The sequence below is a fragment of the Muntiacus reevesi genome, chromosome 6, assembly GCF_963930625.1.
Source record: "Muntiacus reevesi chromosome 6, mMunRee1.1, whole genome shotgun sequence".
NCBI classification, from domain to species: domain Eukaryota; kingdom Metazoa; phylum Chordata; class Mammalia; order Artiodactyla; family Cervidae; genus Muntiacus; species Muntiacus reevesi.
The window spans coordinates 107,384,991-107,410,901 of NC_089254.1; the positions used below are offsets into that span (position 1 = coordinate 107,384,991).

A 25,911-nucleotide genomic window follows, 5' to 3' on the forward strand; every position below is an offset into this window, starting at 1 on the left:
AGGAATCCACCTGTCCCCAGAGCTTCCAAGGACCTTGCCAAAATGCAGATTCCCATTCAACACTCTGATCTGGGGCCCAGGATTCGGCATTCCTAACAAGCTCCCAGGGTGTTACAGAAGCTGCTGGCCTGTGAATCACGCCTAGAGTAGCAAGGAGTATAAACACAGTGGGAGTAGGGAGGAGCTGAGCTTCCGGGCTAGGTCTCCTGAGCCAGTCTTTTTCCTGCCGTTGGACAAAAGCGTGGATAATTAGTTCTCACCATGTGGCATCTCCACTGTAGGCTTGACAGAGGAGGAAACATGCATGACATATGTCGGGTCACAGTTCAGCCATCGTTACAGCGAGCCTTTTCGATATATGAACTTGAAGTTACAAAGGGAACATAAAGGATTTTGGACTGTTCATGCAATCCCAGCCAGCCCTTCACTCCACCGCAGCAGAGGCTGAATTAGAAAAGGAGAATGTGGTCATGTGTTATGTAGTGAATCTAGGTGCATGATGTACAAGTGGTTATGGTACTATTTTTGCATTTTCTTTTCCAAAATAAAATGGGAGAAGAAAAGTTAGGAGTCTCAAAAACATTCTCACGAATTTGTTCTGAAATTAAGAGGAAGAAAACCTTAGGGGAAAATAAAAACATCTTTGAGATCCCGGTAGGTTACTTTGAAACATTGGGCCTTCGTTTTTGTATCTTGTAGATCTGTGTAGCCCCTGTGCCCAGCACAGGACAAAAATAATAGTCTTCTAAAAATGGCCTCACAGAACCCCGTCCCAAAGGAGGGATGCATGTGGAATTTCAGGCCCAGAGAGGGCGTGATGGAAACTGCCAGCGGCAGACTCAGGATTCTAACCCAGACCAGGTTGTCCCTCATCTCACCTAAGAACAAGAATGCTGTACATTTACAAAGTGTCACATGTCACCCGTGGGCCCTACCCAGAACGGAGGTTTTAAGAGGTATGTGGTATGCATAAGTGTTCTTCCATCTTGGGGGCATGACAAGTAGGGACAACCTGCCCCACACCACACCTCACCTCCACGCATCCCTTTTTGAAATCAGAACAACACAGGAGAGCAGTGCAGCCTTTATTAAGGTCGGGCCCCGGGTCACTTGGAGCTGGTGTACTTGGTCACGGCTTTGGTGCCCTCGGACACAGCATGCTTGGCCAGCTCTCCAGGCAGCAGCAGACGCACAGCTGTCTGGACCTCCCGGGACGTCAGTGTGGTTCGGCCCGAGTACTGGGCCAGCCGGGCAGCCTCGCCGGCCAGCCGCTCAAACAGATCGTTCACGAACGAGTTCATGATGCTCATGGCCTTGGAGGAGATGCCGATGTCGGGGTGCACCTGGGGAAGCAGCAGGAGCAGTCTGTTAACAGGGGGGCTCTGCCTGATGCCACAAGCCCCCCCCCAAGTTGTGGACCACAAAGCCACCTCATCACCCTCTTTCCAGAGGCCAGACAGGTTACTACTGTATCCAAGTTAAAAAAAAGAAGTTTCTCCCAACTGCAAGAGATAAGGAATGCTGCCTCTTTTTTTTTTTTCCTTTCTTTTTCTATTAATGCTTTTGCACAGCGTTTCGTACCATGGATGCGTCATAGTTTATATCACCATCCCTCTCTTCATGGACATTTAGGGGGTGTGCTTTACTTTTTGCTATTACATCGTGTTATAATAAATACATGTCTTTGAACACTGGACACTTGTACGAGCAAGCTGGTTATTCCTAGAAGTTCCTAGAGGGCTGGTGCACATAACTTGGTAGATCGTTAACCAAATTATTTTCCAGAAAGGGCCCACCTAGGACACACTCTCCACAGCAGACTGGGAGTGAGGAGACGGGGATCTGGGGCTGTCCCGTGAGTCCCTATGGGACCTTAGACGAGGCACTTTCCTCTGAGCCTATTTCCTCTTCTGTCACACCAGCTTTTGAACTAGATGATCCCTAGTAAAACAAATGGGACGGACCTTATAACAATCCTAACACGTGAGCAGGCAGACACCATTTCTCTGCAAAAAGTAAAAGTAAAGTGAAGTCGTTCAGTCGCGTCCGACTCTTTGTGACCCCATTAACTGTAGCCTACCAGGCTCCTCCGTCCATAGGATTTTCCAGACAAGAGTACTGGAGTACTCTACTCCAGGGGGTCTTCCTGACCCGGGGTCTTCCGCGCTGCAGGCAGACACTTTACCATCTGAGCCACCTGGGAAGCCCATTTCTCTGCAAAGTGGGAGGGAAGTGACTGCCGACATACATGTCAGGCCAGTGGTGGAGGTGAACGAACAGCCTGGCTTCTGGCCCCGCCGCTCCCTCTCTGCACGGCCTCTGGGGGCCACGGATCTGACAGCGGGAAACCTGAGCCGGACCCTGCTCATCACGTCCTCTTCCCCTCGAGGTGACTGGGGCAGTGACCCCCCCTTGACCCGGGGGACCCGCTCAGCAGCTCTCTTCGGGGAGCCCAGTTCTGCCCCAACGCTGCCCTCACAACTTTGGAGCCGAAAAGCTAGGTTAAGCTGCAGGGGGCCCACCAGCACGGGCTCCCACCCCACTTTCATCGGGACCCCGGAGTCTTCTCTGCTTCTGCCCTTTGGCCCGTCCACGTGGGTGCAGGGCCCACCCCGTGAGAGCGCTCCCGGAGATCCCCAGCCGTCCAGTCACTCAAACTGGATTCAGCTTATGGGATTTCAGACTGGAGACAAGGTCCATGTCTGGGGTCTGGTCTCACAGCGGTGAGACTCAGGCAGGTGAGGGGAGACCCAGCACAGGCAGCTCACTGCCGGGCCCAGCTCTGCTGAGCGGGGCAGAGCGTTCGAGGCCAGGTGCCCGGGGTCCATCAGACACAGCGGATGGGTGCCCTTTGGCGTCTGCGTGAGTCCCAGGAGTAGGTGGTCCTCACAGGTGCGCTGGGAGGCTGAGTGTGGGTTAGGGTTGGGGCTCACCCAGAGTCAGGGCTGGCGGGCTGGGGTGACCTCCACTGCTGTCAGGTCACGTGACCCAGTCACCCCGCTGAGCCCTTAGTACCTTAGGTTCCTTATCTGTAAGGTGGACCAACCCCGCAGCCCCTCAAAGACGGAGTGCCGCCCACCTGGGGAGCTCCCCCAAGACCGCAGTTCACTGGAGCTACTCCTCCCTCCAGCCACAGCTAACTAGTCCCTCTTGTTTGGACCCGCACGTTGGGCGCCTGATCACCGTCAGCCCTGCACTTTCCTGTGGCCTTCCTTCACCTAAACTGTCCCATCTAAGGTCCCACGTGACTGTTTTGTCTGCCCCAGAGCCCTGTGCAGCCTCTGGACCAGGGTGGGAGCATGTCTGAGCCGCCTCCTGCCCACAGGCAGGATGGACACTGAGTGGGCCCCCGGGCCTCTGAGATGAAGAGCGACCCCACACGAGGGGCGTGGGGGGTGCAGAGTGAACGGTGCCCTGGCCTGAACTCCATCCAGGCCCTTCCCAGGCTTTCGCCAGCCCCCGCCCCACGCCCATGGTGGCCCCCCACGCTCACCTGCTTGAGCACCTTGTAGATGTACATCGAGTAGGTTTCTTTGCGCCGGCTGCGCCTTCTGGACTTCTTGTCCCCAGGACTCCGGCCTCGCCGGCCCCCAGACTGCTGCAGCTGTCCGTGCTCAGCGCTCATCCTCCTGGTCTTCCCAGCGGCCTCCTCCCACGTCTTGGGCGAATTTTTAAGAGGTCAGCTGCCCGTCCACCTGGAGGGGCTAGGGGCCAGCACCTGGGCGCAGGGGCGGGGCCGGGCCCAACCCAATTCAGAACATGCTCTGCGTTAATCCTGAAAGAGCCTAATTGCTCCTTCCTCTCCACTGCCCCCAGGATTCTATCTCTGAATAAGCCTCCACCAGCCCCCTTCCCCACCCTTCTGTCTCCCAAAATACTTATAACACACATATAAGTCACCCGTGTGCTCGCATGGATGGCTGAGTGCTGGAGAGCGCCGGAGTAACACAAGGCCCCCAGCACCGCCCCCCAAGTAACTAGTGTTATTCAGTCATTCACTTTGTGGCCCCAGGGACTGTAGCCCGCCAGGCTCCTCTGTCCATGGAATTCTCCAGGCAAGAACACTGCAGTGGGTCGCCCTTCTCCAGGGCATCTTCCTGACCCAGAGATCAAACCCGGGTCTTCTGCATTGCAGGCAGATTCTTTACCATCAGAGCCACCAGGGAAGCCCCTCCCCCCTTCTCTGAGGGCCTACAGTTCAGCTTGAGAGAGGAGACTGGTTCGCCGGAAACCAGCAGGGAAGGGTGAAAGGGTAAAAGTGTGTGAAACAGAGTTGGGAAAAAGCTTAGTGAGGTCATCACAGAGCACCAGGCGGAGCTCCCTGCTCTTCGGCAGCTCCTGTTTTACACATGGGGCTGTATCTATGTCAGTGCTCCTCTCCAGTTCGCCCCCCTCTCCCCTTCCCCCCGTGTCTACACGAACCTCCTCTACACCTTCGTCTCTGTTCCTGCCTGGAACTAGGCTCATCTATACCATTTTTCTAGATTCCTTATACATGCATTAAAATACATGTTTTTCTGACTTCTCTCTCTCTCTCTCTCTCTCTCTATATATATATATATATATATATATATATATTTTTTTTAAAGATAGGCTATCGAAGTACACAATTGATTTTTTTTAAAAAAACTCTGGCTTCAGGAAACAAACGGGGATTTGAAGCTGGTCTGGTAGGACATGTGTGTGCGTGCAGTCGTGTCCGACTCTGCAACTCCATGGACTGTAGCCTGCCAGGCTCCTCTGTCCATAGCATTTTCCAGGCAAGAATACTGGATCTTGCCATTTTCTTCTCCAGGGGATCTTCCCCACCCAGGGACCAAACCCGGGTCTCTTGTGTCTCCTGCATTGGCAGGCTGATTCTTTACCACTGTGCCACCTGGGAAGCCCCTGGTAGGATGGGTACAACTTAACTAGGGAGAGGGGAGATTTTAGTTGGGAGGAAAGGGAGAAAGAAATCAGTGGGTGTGGTTTCAGGGAGGCTTGAACTAACAGCACAAAATGGAGCAGAACCTGAGCCCAGACAGGTGAAGGCAGCAGGAACCACAGCTGGGAGGGCCTGACAGGAAGGGTGTCAGGGAAGGCGGACTGGAGGAAGCCGGAGTGAGAAACACGGGGTGCTCTCCATGAACATGAGGCCCCTGAGGGAGTGAGCTGTGAAGGAAGGGGGAGAAAAGGTGCTATTTTGCAGAGAAGGTGGTCTCACTTTGCACCTAGTGTGAGGATTTCAAGTCCTTGAATGCTGTGGTTAAGGAAATTGAGAGCAATGGGATATGCCCAGGCTGTGGGGAGAAGAGGGTTTTCCCAATAGAGGTGGGGAGGAGCCAAATGAGCATCACCTGCCATAGGCAGGCCCGAGCACCCACACCTCACCAAGCCCCCACACCCCCAGTCCCCATCATTCAGCTGTGGCTGCGTGCCAGAGGTTGGAGGAGCAGGAGGGTGACTCGATCCAAAGCAAGGCATTGATTTTAGGTGCTTGTAGAAATGTGTATTTTGTGGGATTTTTTAAACATTTTTTAAAATGTTGAGGCTGGCCTTTTTCCTGGACAAGCTGACCAGCCTACTGCATTCCCTTCCTCCAGGCCTGGAGCCCCCCTCCCCCTGCCCTGGAGACCCCAACAGACTTCAGCAGGAGTTCTTCACACAACCAGGCCCTCCCTTGGCCAAAATAGCGGCTCTTCACCTCTGTTCCCATTATTCTCCTAACCAAGCCTCTGGACACTCAGGGCAGACTGACGAGTCATTTTTCTCCGGGCCCCCGCCTTGAGGCGCAAAGCAGCCAGGCCAGGCCCTTGGGGGTCAGAGGGCGGAGTCAGAGTGGAGTCCCTCACTCCAGCCTTGGAATCTCGGGCTAAGCTGCAGGCACTCACCTGATACCCTGTTCCCTCTGCCCAGGGCAGCTCTGGGACTCCAAGGCCATCTGAGAAGACCCTACTCACCTTTCAAGTTACAGCACCGATCCCAGCTTTCTGGGCAGCTCCTCACGAGAAACTTCCCTCCCTTTTAAGGTCTCCTGTGTAACCTACCATCTAAGTTACAACTTGGCACCTGATTTATGCCCTTTTCTGTCTTACTGGCTTTCCCATTAGATCGCGAGCTCCTCGGGGGTTTAGACACCATCTGGGACTTTTTTGTATTTTACTGTCGGACTATAGTGAGCACTGAGAAACCACAGCAGTGTATGTTTCCCCTCCGGGGGAAACAGGGATGGTCGCTAATATTTCAGAGGTGAAGCAAGCAGGAAGCCTGGTGGCACAAAGACTGGATGCTATGCAAAGCCCTGGCTTGGACGTATTGTTAAAATGGATACAGTGCTAATGAAAATTAAGGCTGTGGATGGGTTAACATAACAAAACTTCTTGTATCCCACCAGGAATACCGCAGCAGCAGCACTGGGAGCTCTCAGCAATGTTAATTCCTGGTCTCACCTAGACCTACTGAATCAGAAACTCTGAGGTGAACCCAGCAGTCTGTGATTCAATGAGTCTTCCAGGTGATTCTGACGCATGTTAATGTCTGTGAACCACTGGCCTAAGTAAAGGCATGAGTTCAAATCAGAAGGGAAGAGAGTTCTCCCAGTGCCCGCGGACAGTCCTCAGCTTGCACCCAGCCCTTCGAATCCCGCTCCAGCTCGTGCTGAGGGCAGGTGAACGCTGGCACCGCAGGGAGGAGCAGGAGAGGACCCAGAGACCCAAGGAGGAAGGCGGGGACCATGGCTTCTTCTTTCTTTATTGGACGCTTTGTAGATGTCACGCAGGTCTAAAAGTTACACCGTTAAATAATTATTTAAAAACCGACCAGGATTAAGGCCCTGGTCCAGAGCTCCAAACCAGAAGCAGAAAGGAATGGGGGCGGTGGGCTGGGGGGGTATTCCTCCAACATCACCAGAACCCAGAGAACGAGGATCCTAAGCTTTTTCACAGGCCAACCCGGGGCATGGGCCTGCGGGCTGACCCTCAGAGGCCTCTGGCTGCATCACTATCGGGTCAAAACCAGCGAGGAGCTGGTGGGAACAGCCAGCTGAGTCCAGACATGGACACAGTAGCTGGAAGGACAGGAGACGGACAGGTCCTGTCCAGCTGTAGATAGGATCGCAGAGTGCAGCTAAGGCAGGTGGGGGCAAGGGGCTGGGGAGCAGTATTGCAGCAATGCAGGATGCGGCCCCAGGGGCCCGGTTTGGCCGGCCGGCCGGCAAGGCCTCACACGTTGTGGGTCCGCCTGGTGGGCTGGGGCTCCTCGCCCACCAGCTTGGACTTGAGGTGCTCCTTGTAGGCGAGGATGTCTCCAGGCCACTTGGTGATTGTCTGCTTCTCACAGACCCAGATTTCCTGTGCAACCTGGACAGCAAACCCCAGACTCAGTCACCCTGGCCAGCGCCCTTCCCACCCCGGCCAGGAGACTGTTCCCGGCGGAATCTGAGAAGGAAAACCCATGAGCTCCCGCCGGCCCATGTCCAGCTCTGTTTCACCCCCTCAGCAATCCTGGGGCTGGTCTAATCTAGACACCGTACCCAGCAGGGGGTGGGGCCTTCCAAGCCGGAACCCGCTGGTCTCCCCAACTGCCAGTTCCCTAGCAGGACCCAGAGCTGTTCATGGCCTCCCTCTCAGCTTCCAGCGCTCCACCCCACCTTTCTCACAGCTTCAGAGAGATGACCAGCAGCTTTCTCCCCAGTGACAGGCAGGAGCCCTCTGTCTAATCCAGAGTCTCCTAAGTATAATACTATTTCCAAGCTGAAGAATCCTGGAAACAATAGCAAAAGCACCCTATTCTCTACTCAATTCCCTCCCTGATTTTGGCCAATGATGCCAAGTAGGCTAACAGCCCCAAACAGCTAATGAAGAATTAAAGTATTTCTGTGAAGGCTTTCTAAGTTTCTTAGAGAACCGTAAGATCTGGTCCTCTCCACCTGACGTCCTGTGCCCTTTTCCCAAACACAGTAACGTGGATTCAGTGTCCCCCACGCGCCATGGCGGTGTTCTACCCCCAACCGCCTCCCGGCCGGGAGTCTCACCTGCTGGATGAGTCTGAAGTCATGGCTGACCAGCATCATACCACCCTCAAAGTCATTGATGGCATCTGCCAGGGCGTCAATGGTCTCAATGTCCAGGTGGTTGGTGGGCTCATCCAGGAAGAGCATGTGGGGGTTCTGCCAGGCCAGCCAGGCCAGACACACTCGGCACTTCTGCCCATCAGACAAGTTCCGGATCGGGCTCACCTGCGTGGAACCATGTCATTTATGAGGTCCAGGGTTGCCCTCACCATGCATCACGACTCATCTCTCCCCATGACTTCTCTGTTATTACACAGAGAGCGGGACTCAGGAAGACCCAATATCACATAGTAAGACAGTGGCACCCTGCCAGTCCCTCAAGGGCTGAAAGGAACACACCGGGAAGCCTGAAGCCCTGCCTCGGCACAGAGTCTTGATGCAGTGGAGCCGTCAGGGGGCCTGAGTCTGGATCAGAGGACCCTGTGTTCTAGGTCTCAATTTCCCTTGCCTTTAACAACATGGCCCATCCTGCTAGTCTGGGGGCAAGGCATGTCAGAGACCAGCACGCAACCCCCTCCTGTCCCTTGAGACTTCAGAGCTCCAATCTGTAACCACCTAGAGCAGAAGAAAAAGCAGACGCCTAGCTTGCATCTCCCAGTTGCCTGGGGTCCTCCCACTCCTACTCCGCTGACCTGCTGTTTCCCAGTGAGACCGTATCGCCCAATGATCTTCCGCATTTCCTCCTTCTCCTTGATCTCGGGGTAGCATTTCATCATGTACTCCAAAGGCGAGAGGTCTAAGTCTAGCTGCTCTTGTAAATGCTACAGGAAAAAAAAAAGAACTCACCCAGGTGTGCCTAGCGTTCTTCCAAGGCAGCCTGTTGGGGTCCCTGCCGCGTACCTTCTCTCTACCTCTCCCCAGGCAGCTGTTCAGGACTGCAGAACCACCCAGGAGCTGACCTGGGCACACAGCAGCCCTGCTCTCCCACCCCGGGCAATCTCCCGCTCCCCACCAGGACTATACCTGATGGTAACGCCCTATCTTGACATGAGAGTGTTTTCGGATCATTCCGTCTGTGGGCAGTAGCTATGGGAAGAAAAAAAAAAAAAAGAGTAGACGGTGGAAAGATAAGCACACAGACAAGGAAACCTGGTCAGAAGCAGAGAGGGGAAGCAAACATACGTTCACACCGAGTGGGACTCCTATAACTTCAACAAACTCCTACAACTTCCTACAAAACAGAACCCGCACCACTTCACAAACTGCTCTCCTGGCCACTCGGAGAAAATACACCGAGACAGATGTTCTCAGGGGAGGCAGAGACACACCACACGATCCACTGGGTAGTTATTAAAGGACTACTATCCCACGTGCTGAACTATGACTCGCAGGGGTCCAACATACGTTTTCTACAATAAAAATGTTTCTAAATGCACAGTTGCTCCTGTGTTCTAAATGCTCTGAATGAAGACACAAGAAGACAGTGAGAGCAGGCCCAGGCTGTCTCTCACAGGCTCTCTCGCACACACAGTCCTCCTCCCAGTTTTCTCTGAGAAAATGCCGAAACATCACACTGCCCAGTGATGACCCGCCCCCCAGAGGACGGCTCACTCATCATGAGCACGAGGCCCTCCAAGAGCAGGGGCCCCTGCATACCGCCCCCCACCCTGACACAGTGGCATCTAATGCTGGAGTCCCACGCTCCCACTTGACACCATACCTCTCCGGTTAGCAGCTTCAGAAGAGTTGACTTCCCTGCTCCATTGGGCCCCACCAGAGCCACTCGGGTGTCGAGATCGATACCGAACTCTAGATTGTTGTAGATGCAAGGCTGAGGTGGGTGGGGGAGAGAAACAGATCCAGGGGTAGGGTGATCAATCCGACTGGCAGAGCAATCTCACTGAGCCCCCAGTCACCACTAGAGGCGGCTGGAGTGAGGAGGGAGGAAGCTCCTATGGCAGCCCCCTAACCACTGCCTCCACCCACCAATGTGGCTGAACAATGTCCCCTCCAAGTACTTGAAGGGTACCCCCAACTCCTCTAAGGCACTCAGTGAGGCAACCCAGGCTGCCGGGCCTGAAAACCCCCCAGCACCACAAGGGTTAGTAGATGCTGTCAGCAAATAGGACACTCTTCTTGCCAGCTGACACCTTGTAAAATGTACCCCAGCCTCCCAACCACACCGAAGTACTCACCCCATCTTTTGTATACTTGAAGCTGACATTCTGCACCATAATAACAGGTGGAGGGATCTTGCCACATGGTGGGAAATAAAATGACAGCGTCTAGGAAGAGGATAAAGAGGTATTTATCAAGTCAGGTCCTTCCCCATCCACCTCACGTTAGGCCGCCTAATTCCACCCAACCAGACCCTACCTTGTCGCTCACAACCCTCTCTGTCAGTCCGGACGCCATCATTTTCTGTAGCGTCTTCTCCTTGCTCTGGGCCTGCCGGGCCAGCTTGGCGCTGCCATGACCGAACCTAGCAATGTAGTTCTGAAAGAGTGCAGAGAGGGGGCTTGCGTGTGGGCAGGTACCCCACGATTCATCTGAAAAGAGGGTAAAGAACTTCTCTAGCCCCTCATCTCCCCAGACGCCTTCCGTCAGCTCTCCCGGAGGACAAGATCCTGGCCCTACCTTCATGTGTGCGATCTGATCCTGCTCCCAGTGAAACCTCTTCATTTGGTTCTCTTCCAGCTCCAGCCGCGTCTTCACATACTGATCATAATTACCCTGCAGGAAGAGGCACCGGGAGAGATGGGCAGCGTTAGCCTCGGCTCTGAGTCCTCATTTGGGGGGGTTCGAGATGGTACCTGACTTGGCCCTGGCTATGAGGTGGTGCAGCGGGGGAAGAGGAAGTGTATTAAAAAAGCATATTCGGGGACTTCCCTGTTGGTCCAGCGGTTAAGACTCTGAGCTCCTAATGCAGGTGGCCCAGGTGAACTAGGTCCCACATGCTGCAACTAAGACCCAACAGAGTCAAATAAATAAGTATTAAAAAAAAAAAAAAAAAAAGCGTATCTAAATCTAGAAGCTGAGGTCTTTTCAAACTGTGTGCCTCTCCTTCCTAGAGCAGGGCTCCAGACTAAATCCTCAGGTTAGCCATAAAGACACCCACAGCCCAGGCAGGAGCCCTGAAAACCACTGTCATACTGATCATCAAGAGGATCACAGCATTCCAAGGGCACATGCATCCCTTCCCCACCTGGAGAGGCTGAAGCCCCAGTCAGGCCACAAGAACTTCCTGCAGGTGGGAAGACACCAGAGCAGTCAGATTTAGGACCTGGCAAACCCTGCACTATGGACTACCGTGGTGTCTATCTGCAAACACCCAGACTCAACCTAAACATCCATCAAAGAGTCTGACAAATAAGTTATAGGATAGCCACGCAATGGAATACCATGCAGTCACTGGGAAAAAAAGGGGGACACTTTAAATATACTCATATGGAAAGTCGTCCAAGACATATTAAAATTTAAACACAACTGACAGAATCATGCTTTGTGTACGTAATATTTTTTACAAATGCTTGCAAGTACATGTGAAATTTCTGAAAAATTATGTAAGAACTATTAATACTCCTCTGGTGAGTACAACTATGAATAAAGAGGACTTCTATTTTTCATAAGTAGCTACTCAAGAAGGCAGAGGGCAGCAAGGCCTGCCTAGGCACCGTGGAGAGGCAGCCTCTCTGAATAAGGCAAACATACACCCTGTGCGCAGGCTGCCAATCCGTGGCCTATGGCCTGAAAGCAATTACTTTGGGACTAAAATAAAACAGACTGCAGAACTCCCTGTCCACATCTTTTTATAGCAATAGGTAGAAAAGGGCTGCTAAGTCAATTTTTTTTTCCAAAGGAGAACTTCAGGGAACCAGGAAGCACAGAGGGTACTGTGGAGAAGCTGGGGCCCACTCACCGTATAATACTTCAGCTTCTTGTTATGCATGTGAATGATGTTGGTACAGACACCATTCAGGAAGTCCTGGGAATGGGAGACGAGGACCAAGATGCGCTTAAAACTGCAAAGCCAGAGAACCAATCAGGGAGGAGCTCAACACAGTAGACAGTTCACAACAGGGGAGGTGAACGTTGGGCCCAGAAAACCTTCATCCTTTCCCATCCTTATGCCTGAGCGTCCTTTAAGTTTTCTGGCCAATTCCCTGCTCTCAGCACCTAAGCTGCCAGTGCTCAATCTATGTATAAGGTCACTAGATGCTTTTCAATGTGTGGTGAGGTAGTTTCGACTGCCTCAAACTTTCCTCAAACTTTTGTTCTAACTTTCAAAAGAATGGAGTAGAGATGGCAGTGATAGTAATGGTAAGATAAAAAATGTGCACAAGCACCCATAAACACATCTAAAGCCAGTGTGGAGAACTGGAATGGGTACAATAAAAATCACCAGGCTCTCCTTATCATATTTCTATCTTCATAGCTCAGTTGGTAAAGAATTTGCCTGTGATGCAGGAGACCCGGCTTCAATTCCTGGGTTGGGAAGATGCCCTGGAGAAGGAAATGGTAACTCACTCCAGTATTCTTGCCTGGAGAATCCCCATGGACAGAGGAGCCTGGCAGGCTACAATCCATGGGATCGCAAGAGTCGGACATGACTTAGCGACTAAACCACTCCTTTTTATAAAGAAGGTACCAGGTCACTGCAGAGACCATGGAAAGCCTTCTAGAACTGGGGCAACTTTCCAGGTTATCTGGCTCTCAAGCAAAGGACGACGGCCATATGGGCTACTTTTCTCTTTGTCACTACATCATGATCTTATATGGGAATCCCTGTTTATATGATATAAACACAATTAAGAAAAAATATTATCTTTAACAAAGATATTGTATTTTAAACAATAGGAAAGAGAGAAACAAAAAAATTCATATATTGCAGACTAAACAAAAGCTAACAGAATGGCCCACCCCAAAGGTGGTTACTGGGCTCTGCTGGAGGCCCAGTGGCATAGAACCAGCCTGCAACGCAAGAAACATGCATTTGAGCCCTGGGTGGGGAAGATCCTCTGGAAAAAAAAATGGCAATCCACTCCAACATTCCTGCCTGGAGAATCCCACGGACAGAGGAGCCTGGCGGGCTAGAGTCCATGGAGTCGTAATGAGTCGGACACGACTGAGTGACTGAACAAGAACAAAGGTGGTCACCACCTTTTCAGTCTGGTCTTCCCTCTGGCCTCATTTTGGTCCATTGCTCACTGCTCTAGTATCACTGCGGGTCCTGGGTGTCATCTCCCCTGGACTCTGCTCACCCCCTCCCTGAGGACCTGCCCACTTCCCCCCAGCCCCGCCTCTTACGTCTTTAGCTCTTCTTCCAACCACACGCAAGCATCGAGGTCCAGGTGGTTGGTGGGCTCGTCCAGGAGCAGCATGAAGGGTCGAATGAAGAGGGCTCTGAAGACAGGAAAGGAGACAGACCACTTCAGTCTACTGCGTGCTACACAGGAGGGCATGGCCTGCCGCTACCTGCAGCTCTGGTCAGGCCTGCACTGAGTCCTGAAACCAACTCTAGGCTCTATACCTCAGACAGAAAGTGAGAAGTAGGAGAGAAACCAGAGGTGAAGGGTGGGGGTTAAAGAGCAGAAAACAGAGCTGAGAAGCAGAGGAAGATGCAGCTCGAGATAAGGCTGTAAAAGTCTGTTATGAGTCTATAAGTCTCTTATACTGAGGTTGGTGAGCATCAGGATACACAAAAAGTACACTGTCAAAAAGCATTCAAGTGAAACCTAACTGGTGGGTTTGTTAGACCCTAGCAAGGAGGCCCAAGAATGTTCTTTTCTTAGATGGCATCTCAAGACAGGAGGAACAAGGGGACAGCACTGGTCCCACCCCTGCGGTCACATCTGCAGCACTTTTTAGAAACCAGATTTCTGGACGAGACTCCAGCATAGATGTGAAGAGGCCAGGAAATCCGTGTGTGTAAAAGTTCCCCAGTGAACCTGAGGCTACAACTCCTTGCCAGCATGTGAAGCCAAGGCTCTTATGTTCCAGGGCACACTTGGGCAGCCTTGCTGAAAAAGAGTGCATCAAGCCTCCCCAAGGCTCTGTGCAGAGATGGGTGGGGGAAGGAACCACTTATGTGACTGGGGACTTCTTGGGGGATCGGTGCGGAAATGACGGCCTACAGAAACTGGTTCTGGGTCGGGTTAAGAGAGAGCAAGGACAGATATCCTAGCAGCTGTCTTAACAATTTATCTTTATACAACAAGAATTAGAAAGGCTGGAGCCCAAAAAGGGGGAAGGGGAGAGGAGTCAAGAGGAAAGAGACAGACCCATCCTCCCATTTACCTAGAGCTGGTCCTAGGATTTCTGAATACGGTGCTGGAACTCCAACAAGGACCACATGGGTCAGGAAGCTCACTCCTTAGCTCATGTACATCATCCCTGCCCCTCCACACTGTCGGTATCTGGCACGGACTGACCACCGACCCCTGTTCTAAACAGTTCTGCGGGAGAGAGCACTCAACCCTGAGGAGACAGGGTGCCGTGGAGGGAGGAGGTGGGGGAGACGCACCTGGCGAGGGCAACCCGCATCCTCCAGCCCCCGCTGAAGTCTTTGAGCTTCTTGCGTTGCATGGCAGGCGTGAAACCCAGTCCGTGCAAGATCCGCGAGGCTCTCATCTCCGCCTTGTCAGCATCCAGCTCCTCCAGCCGCTCGTAGAGCTCTAAGAGCTTCTCACACTCCGCTGTGGACGGTGCGTGGCCAGTGAGGCTCCCGGGGCCTTTCCCGGGGGGAAGCCACCCCACGACCCTGGGTCTGGAGCCCTACCGTCCTCGTGAGCCAGCCGCTCAGCCTCCCTCTCCAGCATGGCCCGCTCCGTGTCCACTTCCATCACACACTGCAGGGGCGTCTTGTCACTAGGGGGCATCTCGCGAGTCAGATGGTAGATGTCAATGTGCTCGGGGATGGGCACTTCGCGTTTCCCGATAGCAGAGAGCAGCATGGACTTCCCTGAGAGGGGCAGGCGACAAACATGCAGAGGAGGGGACACTCAGCACAGCTCTGCCTGTCACTGCCCTACATCACTCCCTCCACTCCAGTCAAGCCAAGTCAGTTCAGTCGCTCAGTCGTGTCTGACTCTGCAGCCCCATGGACTGCAGCATGCCAGGCTTGCCTGTCCATCACCAACTCCCGGAGCCTACCCAAACTCACATCCATTGAGTCGGTGATGCCAACCAACCATCTCATCCTCTGTCGCCCCCTTCTCCTCCCACCTTCAGTCTTTCCCAGTCAAACCACGACCTCCCTGTTTTGTGAGTCCCTTCCTTCCTTTCATTCATTCAAACCCTATGACTGCCCCCTCCATGGGACACAGTTCTGCCAGGCCCTGTCCCAGCCCTCCTCTGGGAAGTCTGTGCACCTACAGACGCTTCACACACCACTCCTACCCACTCCTACCCACTTCTCCAGCACTACTGCCTGCAACGACTCACGTGGTACTTATCACATGACTGCTCTGTATGGGTAGGTGGGCATATCTGGCTCCCACCCATACTGCAAATGCCCAGCTTTGTACACAGCTGGTAATAAGGAAACACTTGCAGAGCAACAGATGAGCCAAGGAGAAACAGCTCCCACCTCACTCTCCAAGGGCCTCACCAATTCCATTCAAGCCGATAAGGCCATAGCGACGGCCTGAGTTTAATTCCAGTTTGGTGTCACTGAGCAGCTCTTGACCATGGAAGGTGAGGGAGAGGTTGATGATGTGGGCATCGGTACTATTGGGGTGAGAGGCGAGGACGCCAGTGACAGCTCGAGCAGCAGCTTTCTTCATTTCGAAGTCCTCCAGCTCCTTGGTCAGCAAATCCACTTCTGGGGACAGAAGAGAAAAGCAGTCTGGGAAGAGGGCTGTGAGACAGGCTTAACTCTTACATAAAAAGACACGTCTTGGGGCATCTGAGTGGCTCAGTCAGAAGGGCATCAGACTTTTACTGTGAGGGCCGAGGGTTCAGGTCCCTGCTTGGGCATTTATGGCTTTCTCCCTTCTTTAAGTTACCACATATTAACACATAAAAATCCAAAGGCTGAATGAGGCGGTCCTGAAGGATCAGGGCTCAAGATCAGGTTGAGCTGACTCAGATGTTTCACAAGCTTTAACAGGGTGTACAGTACATGTAGATCGGCCCTGGTATCCTGCTTTTGTGGACATTTTCTACTTCACAACTTGTCCTTTTAGTTCTAACCTCTCTTGTTCTTAGATGATATGATGCATGGTAGCAATGGCTAGAACTCCAAATCATCCTCCATGAGTATGTATTAAAGAATTAGCTGCCGTTGTTCAGTCGCTGAGTCATGTCTCACTCTTTGTGATCCCTATGAACTGTAGTCCACCAGGCTTCTCTGTCCATGGGATTTCCCAGGCAAGAATACTGGAGTGGTTGCCATTTCCTTCTCTAGGGGATCTTTCCAACCCAGGGATCGAACCCATGTCTCTTTCATGGGCAGGCGGATTCTTTAGCACTGGGCCATCAGGGAAGCCCCCAAGTTAGCATTAAAGCAGATGCTGTAGAGGTGCAGTTCTCTTCCTCCACAACCTACAGAGCCTCTAGGTGCTAATTCCAAGAAGCCATACTGCCTGGAAGGGACCAGTATGAGAAAATACAGAGGGGTCCAGGGCAGTTCTGATGGAGGAGAGGAATTTAAAAAGTCTCCTTTCTACACAGTTGAGTCACCAGGCTTCTCACAGCTCCATTTTGTGCCAATCCCTGTTCTAGATCTTGAGAAGACAGTGTAGAGAGAAGTTTATGATCTAGATAAGGAGTTAGTAAACTTTTTCTTAAAGGGCCAGATGGTAAATATTTTAGGGTTACAGCCCTACTAGCAAAATCACAACTATTACATAAGCATTATAGATTACCATTTGAAACATAACCACTTTAAAAATGTAAAAAACATTCTTAGCCTGGGAGGGGGTGGCTTACAAAAAAAGCTGGCTACATTTGGCCAGCTGCCTGCTTTTGTAAATAAAGTTTTATTGGGAGACAGTCACACCCAACATTTTCATGCTGTTTATGGCTATTTTCCACCACAATGGCAAAGCTGAACAGCTGCATCAGAGACCATATGGCCCACAGAGCTGCAAATATCCACTATCTGGATCTTTACAGGAAAAGTCTCCAGACTGTATCTCCATGTGCTCAGGTAAGAAGATCAAAATTAAAGGAAAGCTACACAGCCAACCCTCTGTATCCACAGTTCTGCATCCAAAATCATGTTTAATCCAAACATGGATTAAAAAAAAAAAAAAGCACTCCACAGAGTTCCAAGTAGTAAAACTTGAATTTGCCACACACTGGCAACAATTTCGTAGTATTTATGTTGTATTAGATACAGTAAGTAATCTAGAGACATGCCAGGTTATATGCAAAGACTACATACACCATTCTATGTTAACAGTCTTGAGCATCTGTGGATTCTCATATCCACAGGGACCCTGGGACCAAACCCCAGCAGACATCGAGACACAGCTATACAACTTTTCTCTTGATCTTTTCCAGTTTACAGTATCTATGACCTAAGTCATCTCCTGAGCTTTAAAAATAAGACTTATACTTCACTATCTTGGCTTACAGCATCCTAGAAAACAGGCTCAAATGATAAGTGAACAGCACTGAATAAATGGAGAAGGGATTCTGGAATAAACTTCATCAGAAGAAATACTGCAGACTTCATAAGCAGCCCCTTTCTATTCATTTTCCAAACAAGAGGAGCAGCTGAACTCCAGTACGCAACCTCAAGAGTCTCACATTCCAAAGAAGGTTAGTAGTCTGTCACAAGTCACTTTCTTTGATATTTCTTGATCTTTCTGTATCTCACTACCTAAAGACCATGTAGCAATGGTAACTATCAGGTTGGAGAATTAATTAATTCCAAACTCAGAGAAGAGAGCAGACCCAGTCTTATTAGAGAGGACAGATGATGCATTAGTTATGAAAGCAGAAATGACCCTGGGTCCCTGGCAATAAGAAATATTTTCAGAGACAGAGCTGAAAAAAACCCAGATTTTATATTTCAGAACAGTAGCTCCCTGAAGAAGCATGGTGAAACCCAAAGTTCCCTTATGATTGAGTTAGGGGTAGTACAGTTGAATTTGCCCTGACAAGTTCTGGTTTTCTAGGGAGAAAGGCAAAGAAGTTTGTAATGGGAACTGTGGACAAGAGTCTCAAAGTGGGATTCGGTTGTCTACTTTTCCAACTCATCCAGAAAGTACTACAGAATTGAGGCTTAACCCCTATTCCTGAGAGCCTAGAGGGAATCCTGTTTACTTGTCAGATCACAATTCAGCCCACTCGTTTCCTTCTACCATTTTTACCTTCCCATCTCTCCACTATCCGGGACAGGAAGAAAACTGCCTGACTTGACTGCACTAGTCCTCCCTCATAATTCTTATTTTGGAGACAATTCCTACCATTTAACTCTCTCCTCGCAATCATTTTAAACCCTGATTTTTTTTTTTTCCAGAATTCCTGTCTTTCTGTTGCAGCTTGCATGAATAATTCTCTCCTCTTCCAACTTTACCTAGTATCTCTGTCTGCAAGGGTAATCATGCAAAAAAAGAAGTATTACCCAAGACACAGTCCCCGCACTCAAAGATCAAACAACTCAGATGGAGAAACAGATACAATGAAGGAAACGCTGGGACTCCCCTGGAGGTTCAATGCTTGGGACTCCACACTTCCTCTGCCGGGGGCATGGGTTCAATCCCCCAGTCTAGGAACTAGGAGTCCATATGCCGTGTAAGTACTGGCCAAAAGAAAAATCAACCCTAGAGATAGTGCGTGTGTGTGTGTGTGTGTGCGCGCGCGCACATTCAGTTGTGTCCAACTCTTTCCCACACCAAGGACTGTAGCCCACCAGGCTCCTCTGTCCATGGGATTCTCCAGGCAAGGATACTGGAGTAGGTTGCCATTCCTTCTCCCCGGGATCTTCTCGACCCAGGGACAGAACCTGGGTTTCCTGCATTGCAGGCAGATTCTTTACCATCTGAGTCACAGGGAAGCCCCGGATAGATAGTACAGGGATACAGGGAATAGCAGTATTACTGAGGTCAGGCTTGACAGGGAAAGATTTTACCACCTTGAGCTGGGCTCTAAGAAAAATGTCAAATGTAGGTAATACAAAAATTAGAATATAAGAACCTTAATGTGTAAGTGGACAGAAAAGTGGTGACTATTCAAGGGACAACAGCAGTCAATAGAGAAGGCCTGTTTAGAGAGCTTTTGGGGGCAAGGAAGAAGGCTATGATAGACAGCCAAGAGCCTGGAATATTCTTTATCACATACTTTCCTGTTTCCCCATCTAGACTGCAAGTTATCAGAGGAAAGACCATGCTTATAGTGCCTCAGTATTCAGTGATCTTGTGTCTAATACTTGAGAAGCACTTGTAACAGAAATGCATCTCTTTGCCAGGAAAAACCCATAAAACAATTCATATGTTTCTGTCTTGTTGGTACAGTCACTGCCCCAGGAGGACAAGAGTATCATGTGGCAAACAGTCTGGCACACTGCCTCCATGTGTAGAAATGAAAATTCAGAAAGGGGCAGGGAACTGACCTCCAAATCTAGAAGACAAGGCGACAAGGCAGCACAACAACGCTCATGTTTGCTCACCACTGTGCATGTGAGAACTGTGTTCAGGTTCCTTGATCAAGGTCCAACCCTACTGGTTCGGCTCATCATGAAAAGTTTCGTGGCACCAGATACACACTCTGGCGCCTCCAGCATCCCGACTCAGATTCCAGCAGGGGCATCCACTGGGTCCCAGCAACCATCCCAGCAACCCACCTCTCTCCCTCTATTCACCTGTGGTCTCTCGGCCATTGGCCTCCTCATTTCTCTCCTCTGCCACCTGTGGCTCTGTGATGGCATCTCCGTTTTCTTCATGTCCTTTTCTGGGCCGCTGTCGGGCTTTGGCAGCTTCCTTCTTTTTGGCTGCCTTCTTCTTAGCCAGGTCGGAGGGCATGGTGATGAATCACAGGGAAACCGTTACTGTTCTTCCAGAAAGCCTGAAAGAAGGCAAACACCCCCAAATTCTAAACTTCCGCACAGTGCCTGGGCCTTGTGCTCCATCCGTCTCAGGAATTCCCTAGCAAGCTTCTGATACCCAGCTCCGCCCCAGTCTAAAGTCGCTCCCAACTTTTGTCAGGATGTCTCCAGCCAGTTCGGCTTCTCCGCCGCTCTTCCCATCTCACCAGCTCTTCCCTCGGGGCTTTGTCCACCAATCCCCACGGACGGCCTCGCTCTGGAGACGCTCCTCTTTTCAGGGCCTCCACTTGAGGGACCGGGTTCTGCCCCTCGGCACAGGTCCCCGGTCTCCAGTTTCCCCACAACTTGGCGCTCCACGCTCCAGCCGGCCGCCTCACTTTTCTCGGGCTCCCTCCCTCCCTTCTGCCTCAGGCCTCCTCCCCGTCTTCCCCCTCCACACCACCCGGCCACCGAGTCCAGCTTCTTCCCGGGGCGCCCTCGTCTTCCCCCCCACCCCCCGTTGTGAGTCCCCCCGGGGTCTCTTCATTCGCCACCAACCACCACCCCTCCAAGCCTCCCCCAGCCTCCGCCCGTCAGCTTCTCTCTCTTGGCCCCTTCTCCTCCCTTGCAGTCGCCTCCATCCCAGCCCAGTCCCTCCTCCCTCTTCTCGTCCCCCCCGCCGCCTCACCCCCTCACCGGCCGGCACCCTCCCCCGCCCCCGCCTCCTCCCAGCGCCCCTTCCCCCAACTCACTGGGCCTCGCCGCTCGGCCTCTATCGCAACAGAGCGGCTTCTTGAGCTCCTCCGCGTGCGGCCGGCTCACCAGCCAATCACGGCCTCGCGCGGCTCTCGTCGCGCCGCCGCGCAGACTCCTGGGAAGTGTCGTCCCCCGGCCACCGCTGCCGAAACTGAGACCCGCTCCTCGAGAACTACCGCGGATCCCAGGGGCCTCGCGGGCCGGAGTGACGTCATCACGATGCGCGCGGCTGAGGGGGACTGGAGTCCCAGAGCTCTCTCTGCTAGCGGTCCGCTTCTGGGGCCAGAAGCGGCGAGTCCCAGTTTTGCTTCTCAGAGGAGCGACTGGGCCATCCCCGGCTCCCCCGCCTCTGGAATAGCTGAGGGTTATGCGGAGCTACCGGCTTCATCAGGGCCGCCAAACCGGCTCAGACAGCAGGGCTAGCGACTACACTTCCCAGCAGGCGTCAGGCAGCAGTGGGTTGAAACAATGGCGGGGGTGGGGGGGGAAGGGGAGGAGGAGGAAGGGTGAGCCGACCGGTGAGAGAGGGCCGGGAAAACGCTCATCGCTTCCAAGAGGATGCTAAGAACAGAATTATCCCTCCGTGAAGGAAAGGCGTCCTCGTTCCGTGAAACCGAAGCTTTAGAGGCTGGTCCAAACTTTAGACGGTGCCGAGCATTGTTCCTGAATCGTCGCTGCTCTGCCTACCCACTGCAGAACTTGTTAAGTTTCCATCCAAAGCCGGTAAGTTTGATGGGAAGAGCCCTGAAGTGAAAATCAAGACTTCGGAGTTTATCTTTATAACATCACTTGCCCGTTTGTTTGTTTTTTTCTTTCTTCCTTCCCCCTCGTTAATTTTCATGGTTTAACCCCCCTCCCCACGGACTTCTCCTCGCCTGCAGTAAGCAAATCCTAAATGTATAGTCTATCAAATACTTCTCCAGGTTTCTGATCAGTAGTCCTTCCCACAGGGGCACGGCTAGAGGGAGCAGAGGAAGCCGCTATTTCCGGCACTGGAAACTGCAAATCTCAGTTTGCTCCTCGGGTCAAGCGAAGCACCTGATCCAAAAGTAGACACCCCCCCCCACCCCGACTCTTTAAAAAAAAGTGAGCTCACTTCACTTCCTCATAGAATTAGTTTTCCTTCTCAAACTTGATGCTCCAGTAGAATCTAATTACTTGCATTTCTGAGGTAAGCCATACCATTTCACACCTCTTGCCTTTGAGCATGCCTTTTCCTAGACTAACCTTCACCACCGTGTGACTCAGAGCTAGATACTAGAGTTGCAGTGGTGGTACGTCATTCCCTGGTCTCACAGAGCTCACAGTTAAGAATGCCAACTAAAAGTTATTGCTCACTATTCGGTTTTAGAATGATGAGGCCACTAGCTACTGCAGTCATGGACCGTCCACATACCTTGAAAAGAGTTCAGGACACAGATCAGGAATGAGGCACTCTGTGCTCTGGGGAAAATTGACAAAACAGACCTTCAGATATTTTCTGGGGAAGATTTTATGAGTCCAATTTCTTGCATCTTCTCATGTCTAGAAAAGTAGAGACATCTGCTCTTTGTGGCTAGGGAACAACCTTCTGCCAAAATGTGTGCTTGACTGCACGTACCCCCTTCCCCTACCACTTCCACCCGCCACCAATCATATATATACTCACCTCCCCTACTTCTTCAGAGTAGTTTCTCAGAGCTATCTGAGAGGCTGTCTCCTGGGCTATAATCTTCATTAAGCCCCCAAATAAAACTTAACTCACAACTGTCACATTGTGCATTATTTTTCAGCCGACAAGATGACAGATTTTAAAAGGAAACAGATCATGACATGTAGGTAATAAGTGCCATATGGGCCAAAGCATTGTTCTAGGTAGAGATACACAGACAGTAGTTAACTGCTTGCAGTGCCCTTCTTTATGAAACAAGGAAGTTGTATATGATTGTGGTTCACATAAAATTACTCATGCAAGCACCTAGCCTCCTGGGAGGTCTACAATATGCCTGCCTCTCCCAGCCTCATTAAAATGCCTGGTTACAGGGAGGTTTCCGGTTACAGAGAACTAACATAATTATACTCCATTTATGCCATCACATTTAATTCCCCCAACAGACTCTAAAGTGGGTATAAATACCATTTTACAGATTGGAAATAAAGGCACAGTGCTATTAAAAAAATAACACTGCTGGTAGGAAACAGTACCAGTATTTGAAACTCAAATCTGGTACTGGGAACCATTCCAGCTCTGTAAAGTGACATGGGATGGCAAGGACTAACGAGTTACTTCTCTGAATCTACCTGCAGACCAACCAATCACGTCCATGATTTCCCATAAATTAACAGTTGCTGGGCAAAGTCTCCTCCAGCACAGTAAGAGTGGCCTAGAAAAGTTAGAAGTTCTGCCATTCTCATCCAGGGTTTAGGTCTCTTGCAGGGGACAGACCTGGGCATGAAGGGAAAGTTCAGTTCCGTTTAGCTGCTCAGTCGTGTCCAACATGCAAACATCTCGTCCTCTGTTCCCTTCTCCTCCTGCCCTAATTCTTTCCCAGCGTCAGGGTCTTTTCCAATGAGTCAGCTCTTCCCATCAGGTGGCCAAAGTATTGGAGCTTCAGCTTCAGCATCAGTCCTTCTAGTGAATATTTAGGATTGATTTCCTTAAGGATTGACTGGTTTGATCTCCTTTCTGTCCAAGGGACCCTCAAGAATCTTTTCCAATGTCACAATTTGAAGGCATCAAGTCTTTGGCACTCAGCCTTCTTTATGGTCCAACTGTCACATCCATACATGACTACTGGAAAAACCATAGCTTTGACTAGACAGACTTTTGTCGGCAAAGTAATGTCTTTGTTTTTTAATATGTCGTCTAGGTTGGTCATAGCTTATCTTCTAAGGAGAAGAAATTTCATCGCTGCAGCCACCATCTGCACTGATTTCAGAGGCCAAGAAAATAAAGTCTCTTACTGTTTCCATTGTTTCCCCATCTATTTGCCATGAAGTGATGGGACCAAATGCCATGATCGTAGTATTCTGAATGTTGAGTTTTAAGCCAGCTTTTTCACTCTCTTTCACTTTCATCAAGAGAGAGGCTCTTATAAAAAAATAGAAAAAAAAAAAAAGAGAGAGAGGCTCTTTAGTTCCTTTTCACTTGTGCTTCATCCAGTCCAGCATTTCACATGATGTACACTGCATATAAGTTAAACAAGCAGGGTGACAACATACAGCCTTGAAGTACTCTTTTCCCAGTTTGGAACCAGTCTGTTGTTCCATGTCCAGTTCTAACTGTTGCTTCTTGACCTGCATACAGATTTCTCAAGAGGTAGGTAAGGTGGTCTGGTATTCCTATTTCTCTAGGAATTTTCCACAGTTTGTTGTGATCCACACAGTCAAAGGCTTTGGTGTAGTCAATAAAGCAGAAGTAGGTGGTTTTTGGAACGCTCTTGCTTTTTTGATGATCCAGCGGATGTTGGCAGTTTGATCTTTGGTACCTCTGCCTTTTCTAAATCCAGCTTGAACATCCAGTTCTCAGTTCATGTAGAAGCCTGTTGAAGCCTGGCTTGGAGAATTTTGAGCATTACTTTGCTAGGGTGTGAGATGAGTGCAATTGTGCGGCAGTTTGAACACTGTTTGGCATTGCCTTTCTTTGGGATTGGAATGAAAACTGACCTTTTCCAGTCCTGTGACCACTGCTGAGTTTTCCAAATTTGCTGGCATATAGAGTGCAGCACTTTAACAGCATCATCTTTTAGGATTTGAAGGGAAAAGAAATGGGGAAATAAGAGGGAGAGATATCAGAGGAGGAAAGGTCTGGCTAAATATGAAAATCACCGAAGGTCAGTGCTGGAACAGGAAGCAGCGCCCAGCCTCTTCATTTAAAATACAAAGAAACTGAGACCCAAGGGAGGAAACGTTTCATCCAGTTACCTAGAAACTTAGTAACTGAGAAAGGTCTCAAACTTTGCTGTTCAGTGTGGTAGCCTCTAGCCAGATGTGGCTATGGAGCCCTTGAAATGTGGCTAGTCTGAACTGAGATATGCTGTAAGTGTGAAATATGCATGAGGTGGGGGTGATTTTGAAGATTGCATGTGGATAGGAAAAACACTAAAATATCTCCATTTTTATATTGATTACTCTATATGTAGAGTATATCATGGGAAATGCCAGACTGGATGAAACACAAGCAGGACTCAAGACTGCTGGGAGAAATAACAATAACCTCAGATATGCAGATGACACCACCCTTATGGCTGAAAGTGAAAAGGAACTAAAGAGCCTCTCTGTTAATGAAAGTGAAAGAGAGTGGAAAAGCTGGCTTAAAACTCAACATTCAAAAAACTAAGATCATGGTATTCGGTCCCATCACTTCATGGCAAATAGATGGGGAAACAATGGAAACAGTAAGAGACTTTATTTTCTTGGGCTTCAAAACCACTGCAGATGGTGACCGCAGCCATGAAATTTCTTCTCTTTGGAAGAAAAGCTATGACCAACAGACAGCATATTAAAAAGCAAAGATATTATTTTGCCAACAAAGGTCCATCTAGTCAAAGCTATGGTTTCCAGTAGTCATGCATGGATGTGACAGTTGGACCATAAAGAAGGCTGAGTGCCAAAGACTTGATGCCTTCAAACTGTGGCTTTGGAAAAGACTCTTGAGAGTCCCTTGGACAGAAAGGAGATCAAACCAGTCAATCCTAAAGGAAATCAATCCTAAATATTCATTGTAAGGACTGATGCTGAAGCTGCAGCTCCAATACTTTGGCACCTGATAGGAAGAGCTGACACATTGGAAAATCCCCTGATGCTGAGAACCGATTGAAGGCGGGAGGAAAAGGGGACGAGAAGACAAGATGGTTGGATGGCATCACCGACTCAATGGACATGAATTTGAGCGGGCTCCAGATGGTAAAGGACAGGGAAGCGTGGTGTGGTACAGTCCATGGGGTCTCAAAGAGTTGGATAGGACCAAGCAACTGAACAACAAAGTGTTCAAATGTTAATATTTGGGATATATTTAATATAAAATATTAAAATTAATTTCACCTGTTTCTTTGCTTTTTTTTTTTAAAGAAATGTGGTCACATGAAAAGATGTTTAACATCACTAATTATTAGAGAAATGATACAATGAGGTATCGCTTCACACCTGTCAGAATGGCCATCATCAAAAAAATCTACAAATAATTAAACTCTGGAGGGGATGTGGAAAAAAG

General features: G+C 50.3%; 2 protein-coding genes and 1 long non-coding RNA gene across 5 annotated transcripts; 1 reads left to right on the forward strand and 2 right to left on the reverse strand.

Annotated features, from left to right (window-relative positions):
- Positions 1–1,106: 1,106 nt before the first annotated feature.
- On the reverse strand, positions 1,107–3,794 carry H2BK1 (H2B.K variant histone 1). The gene is made up of 2 exons (XM_065939198.1): positions 3,494–3,794; positions 1,107–1,343 (listed from the first exon to the last, which is right to left on the reverse strand). Exons 1-2 carry the CDS (start codon positions 3,623–3,625, stop codon positions 1,107–1,109), a joined length of 369 nt encoding a protein of 122 aa, XP_065795270.1. The 5' UTR covers positions 3,626–3,794.
- Positions 3,795–6,710: 2,916 nt separating this feature from the next.
- ABCF2 (ATP binding cassette subfamily F member 2) lies at positions 6,711–20,848 on the reverse strand. 2 transcript variants are annotated; one of them, XM_065939472.1, is made up of 15 exons: positions 20,717–20,848; positions 19,803–20,005; positions 15,600–15,812; positions 14,769–14,951; positions 14,514–14,685; positions 13,298–13,393; positions 11,910–12,012; positions 10,628–10,723; positions 10,367–10,486; positions 10,186–10,275; positions 9,711–9,821; positions 9,014–9,076; positions 8,683–8,811; positions 8,012–8,215; positions 6,711–7,337 (listed from the first exon to the last, which is right to left on the reverse strand). In XM_065939472.1, the coding sequence occupies exons 2-15, from the start codon at positions 19,960–19,962 to the stop codon at positions 7,200–7,202; spliced, it is 1,878 nt and encodes a 625-aa protein (XP_065795544.1). In that variant the 5' UTR covers positions 19,963–20,005; positions 20,717–20,848; the 3' UTR covers positions 6,711–7,199. The 2 variants fall into 2 exon arrangements, with proteins under 2 accessions (XP_065795544.1, XP_065795545.1); XM_065939473.1 differs by lacking the exon at positions 20,717–20,848 and adding an exon at positions 20,192–20,400.
- A 109-nt stretch (positions 20,849–20,957) lies between these two features.
- On the forward strand, positions 20,958–25,747 carry LOC136170893 (uncharacterized). Of its 2 annotated transcripts, none has more exons than XR_010663712.1 (3): positions 20,958–21,175; positions 21,310–21,443; positions 24,842–25,747. It is a non-coding gene; the product is annotated as an uncharacterized lncRNA (long non-coding RNA). The 2 variants fall into 2 exon arrangements; XR_010663711.1 differs by lacking the exon at positions 24,842–25,747 and adding an exon at positions 21,671–23,329 and having other exon boundaries at positions 20,961–21,175.
- The last annotated feature ends 164 nt before the right edge of the window (positions 25,748–25,911 follow it).